The sequence below is a fragment of the Notamacropus eugenii genome, chromosome 6, assembly GCF_028372415.1.
Source record: "Notamacropus eugenii isolate mMacEug1 chromosome 6, mMacEug1.pri_v2, whole genome shotgun sequence".
Lineage (NCBI taxonomy): Eukaryota > Metazoa > Chordata > Mammalia > Diprotodontia > Macropodidae > Notamacropus > Notamacropus eugenii.
Genome location: NC_092877.1, coordinates 42,950,105 through 42,955,013, shown reverse-complemented (window position 1 = coordinate 42,955,013; position 4,909 = coordinate 42,950,105). Strand labels below are relative to the sequence as shown.

Here is a 4,909-nt window from a genome sequence, read left to right as displayed (position 1 = left end):
TACATTTCTGGTGTTTAGTCACTAATCAGAGGAAGGATATGGTCTATTTGAAAAGTGGATCATACATAACCCCTCAACTCCTGTCATGTTCTCTTTGTGGCAACACATTCAAAGGTTTTAAAACTGTAGCTCCTTCTGGATTCCCTAAAGAGTATCCTCCCCCTTCTTCAGACGGCCCTCCTCCTCCAGATTCAGGTTGACCTTCACCACATCTGAAATGCCATTCTGCCCCAAGATACATGGGACACTGAGGAAGACATCCTCATTAATTCCATATAGGCCCTTAATCATGGTGGAAATTGGATGCACTCTCCTAAGATTCTTCATAATGCTTTCTGCCAGATTTGCCACAGAAAAGCCAATGACCTAGGAAGTGTAGCCCTTCAGTTTGATTACATTACAAGCACTTTCAACCACCTGTTTATGAACATTCTTCCAATTCTCTGCATCAGCATCAGTTCCTAAAGAAGGATAAAGGTTCTTTGGAGACACTAGCAAGATTCACACTGCTCCACACAGGAACACTGGAGTCTCCATGTTCCCCAAGGACCCATTCACTACCACTTGAAGAATGGACACCAAATCTCTCTCCCATTAGGTAACAGAAACGGGCAGAATCCAGATTGCAACCACTTCCAATAACACGTTTTTTAGAAAAGCCACTTTGTTTCCAGGCTGCATATGTCAAAATATCCACTGGCTTGGAAACAATAAGCAGCTTTCAATTAGGGCTGTATTTAACAATATTGGGAATGATGAATTTAAAGACATTCACATTACGCTGGACCAAATTAAGACAGCTTTCTCCCTCCTGTTGATGTGCCTCAACCAATGACCAGCTTTGAGTTTGCAGTCACACTGTAGTCTTTGGCAGAAACAATCTTTGGGGTTTTGAGGAAAAGACTGCCACGTTGGAGAGCCATCATCTCTCCCTTTAGTTTGTCTTCTATTACATCAATTGAGGCAAGTTCATCAGTCAATTCCTTTGTTAAGATACTAATGCCACATGTCATGCCAACCCCACGAACCCCAACAGCAGTGATCTTGTTCTGGGGAACCTGGTCTTCCTTTAGGATGTTCAAGATAAGCTGATTCTTGACAGTTGATGCCATTTTATAAGGTAACTGGGGGAATAGCTGGTCAGGTTATGAAAGTTCTGAGTTAGATGTGAGGTTTCTGCTCCCAGGCTCGCACTGGAAATTCACAAATTAACCTATGAAAATGAAAATGTATTTTTTCTAAAGCTGTGTTTTTGGTATCACTTAATCCTAATTACTATATCAGTAGAATATTAGATTCTTAAAGAAAGAAAATGTTTGATTTTCTCCTTGCATCCATAAAATACAAAACAGTGCATGGGACATGTTATGTACTTAAAAATACTTGTATTGAATTGAATTCATTAAAAATGCTGTGTCCTACTCAAGAGTTTTCGCAGGGCCCCTTTCATTTCACTGTTCCTTAGACTGTAGATCAGGGGGTTCAACATAGGAATGATTACAATGTAGAAAACAGATACCACTTTATTCTCATCTGTTGAGTAGCTGGACTTAGGTATCACATAAATGAATGTGAGGGTACCATAGAAGAGAGTGACTGCTGTGAGGTGGGAGGTGCAAGTTGAGAAAGCTTTGGATCTCCCTTCAGTGGAGCTTATCTTCAGGACAGAGAAGAAGATGTACATATAAGAGATTAAGATAATTAGCACTGTGATCAGAATTATTGACCCAGTAGAGGCAGCAGGAAGAATTTCAGTCAGATGGTTGTGGGAGTACGAAAGCTTCAAAAGTGGTGAATAATCACAGAAAAAGTGATTGATCTTATTGGATCCACAAAAGGACAGATTCAATAAGCAACCAGTGAAGGACCAAGCATTTACACAACCACCCAGGTAGGGTGTGATGAGTAACAGAGTGCAGATCTTAGGAGACATATTGGTGTAGTAGAGTAGGGGGTTACAGATGGCTACAAACCGATCATAAGCCATCACAGCCAGAAGGAAGCATTCAGCTGTCCCAAAGATGCTTCCAAAGAACAGCTGAATGGCACAGCCTCCAGGAGGGATTATGGTTTTGTCCACAAGGAAGCTCTTGAGCATAACAGGTGTGACAGTTGAAGAATATCCAATATCTACAAATGCCAAGTGACTGAGGAAAAGGTACATTGGACTGTGAAGTTGGGAGTTATTTCTGATCAATGTAATTATGCTAAGGTTACCAAGTAAGGTGAGAGTATAGACTCCCAAAAATGTCACAAAGAGGATGACGCGAAGGTTTGGATCATCTGTTAACCCCAAAATGATGAATTCTTTCACAACAGTACAGTTATTGCCAGACATTTGTGTTGGAAGGGAAACCTATTAGACAGAAGCAAAGGAGATAAAAATAGAATATAGGATTATGCTTTGGATATATCTACTGATGCATTCAGGAAACATTCACTGGCCATCTCTCACATGCCCACCCTTCTGTCATACCCTCATACTTTGCTCATATGCATTATATCAGGGAGCCCATAACAAAAGCAGAGATGAATGTATTTGTTGCCTCCAAATTCTTTCCCTGGGCCAACCCTACTATATGATTTGCCAATTTTGCCACTGTGAGAATATGAAAAAGGCTGTAATAATGAAGAGGATTGTTTAACTACATTAAAACAGGTCATAACTATATGAAGAGACTATGTGCCAATTTGGACTATGTCAAAATGTGTAAAAGCTGTTCTATCAACTAAACATCATTGTTGATCCCTTCCAAAGAAATAGGGTCAGCCCGCTATGTTGCTTCACCTCCCACACCTCACCACTTTCCACACCTGAAGATTTTATTCATCTCTTGCTTATTGACTATGAGGAAATTCCTTGTTTACAAGATCACCTTTTTTTTTCCCAAAATCACAAGAAAAGAGGAGTGGAGAATCTCCATTCTGAGTCTTCTCTTTGCATTTTGCTCCTCGAACTTGGCATTTCTGCAAAGAGGAATCATTAAGCTAGATGTTTCTAGTCTGAAGGACTATGGGAAATTTCCCATGCAAATGCTGCTGATTCTCAGGAAAACAATGCAGAACACTTGATCAATCATCTGTAACCATATCTGTTTACCTACTGCATCCTTCGAATCCAAAATAGCTGAGTAAATTGCGATAAAGAAAGTACTGGCAATTTTACGTGCCTTAAGAAGTGATGAAAAACACTTTTTTTGCAGTAACAGGGAAAACACTTTCTTTAACTTATGCAGAGTAAACTTAGTAGAACTAGAATAGCAATTTGCATGATGACCACAGCAATCATGAGGGGGAAACTACTTTGAAAGAGAGTAGAACTTGGACAAAAATAGTAACAAGTCGCGTCATAGACCAATGAGGAAATATTATTAGCCACTTCTTATCAGAAAAGTGATGCGCTAGAAGTACCGAACGAATCATGAATTCTCAGATACAGTGATTTGGCTTCCTTGATTATACAGATCTTTTACAAGGGAAAACTTTGTTAGTGTAAGAGAAGTAACTGACTGGGTAGTGAGTGCAAGAAAGGAGCAAGAACAAACCATTTCCAAATGCACAAGAGAAAAAATAATTTACATCAACACACATATTTATGTGGAAATGTAACATTTCTTTTAAAGAACAAGCTGTCGTGAAATGCTTGCATTTGTTAATCTTTGCTAAGTTCAAATGCAAAAAATTGTCGTAAATATTGCTTTTTCCTGAAATGCTCTTATTATTCTAAACTCATTTTTCTCTTTCCAGTAAAAATAATATAAAATATTGAGATATGGTTTATCTCAGAGAAGACTCTGACTATAACACTCACTTGTGAATTTATGGTTCAACTCTTTCTTTGTGACCACAAAAAAAAATGCCTTAAATTAGAAAAATTCAAAGAGTGATGAGACAATTATGCGGCACCTTCTACTTTCTGTTTTCTCCTCAAGAGAGGACTCTGTAACTTACTATGGTGACAAAAGAAAAGCTTTCCTGGTGGAATTCCTTTTCTTTCCTTTTCTACAATATTGAGTTAAATTTCTCCTGGTGTCTTTGCAACAGTCTCTGAAAGGGAGACCTTCTTTTCTCCAGGATCAATTCCTATACTTGTTCCATTGATCCCTACCTTTCTATTTCAACTTAAACTTTCCATCTTGAAAAACTATCCTGTAATCTTTAAACTTTTTATGTATAGGTTTCTTTCCTTTTTCCTATAAATGTGTCCACATATTTCCGATTCATTAAAGTCTTTTTTTGTCCCTGATATTCTTTGAAGTTATAATATTGTATCTCTTCTCTATCCCTATCAGCTCTCAAGGTTGGAGGGAAAAGGAAAAGCTACCTTTGTTGAGTAGACTTCTCCTCCTACTCACTTGTTACAGCACTCTAATCTGGTTTCTGACCCCATCACTCCACTATAACTATTCTCTGCAAAGTTACCAATAATTTCTAAATAATATATTTTTGCAATCATCATTTAGATGGAAGAGATTGTTACAGCCTTTGTATTTGCATCATTAGCAACTAGGAAAGTGGCTAAAATAGTAGGTGTTTATTAAATACTTGTTGGTTGATTGATTCTTGGCCTTATTGCAGCATGTGACACTCCGGACCACCTACTCCTATTGGATAATTTTTCTTTACGAATTATCATGAGACTGGTTCAACTGGAACTAGTATTCCTACTACCTGTCTTTCCTCTCAGCCTCTTTTGGCAGATTATTAACCCTGTGCTGCCACTTAAACATAAATTCACCCCGAGGCTGTAACCTAGAGCCTCTCTTCTTTTTCTATACCATCTCAATGAACTCATTAACTTCCACTGATATTGACATCTCCATCCAAATGAATCCTAAATTCTAATCTAGCCCTGAACTCCAATATGCATATCACCAGTGATTGGACACTTACACCTAGATGTCTCCAA

The 4,909-nt window shown here is 38.4% G+C and overlaps 1 protein-coding gene and 1 pseudogene across 1 annotated transcript; both read right to left on the bottom strand.

Moving 5' to 3' along the window:
- Positions 1-366: 366 nt before the first annotated feature.
- Positions 367-1,112, bottom strand: LOC140512041 (L-lactate dehydrogenase A chain pseudogene; annotated as a pseudogene).
- A 290-nt stretch (positions 1,113-1,402) lies between these two features.
- LOC140512040 (olfactory receptor 5P80-like) lies at positions 1,403-2,338 on the bottom strand. Its single transcript, XM_072621412.1, has one exon. The coding sequence runs from the start codon at positions 2,336-2,338 to the stop codon at positions 1,403-1,405; it is 936 nt and encodes a 311-aa protein (XP_072477513.1).
- Between the last annotated feature and the right edge of the window lie 2,571 nt (positions 2,339-4,909).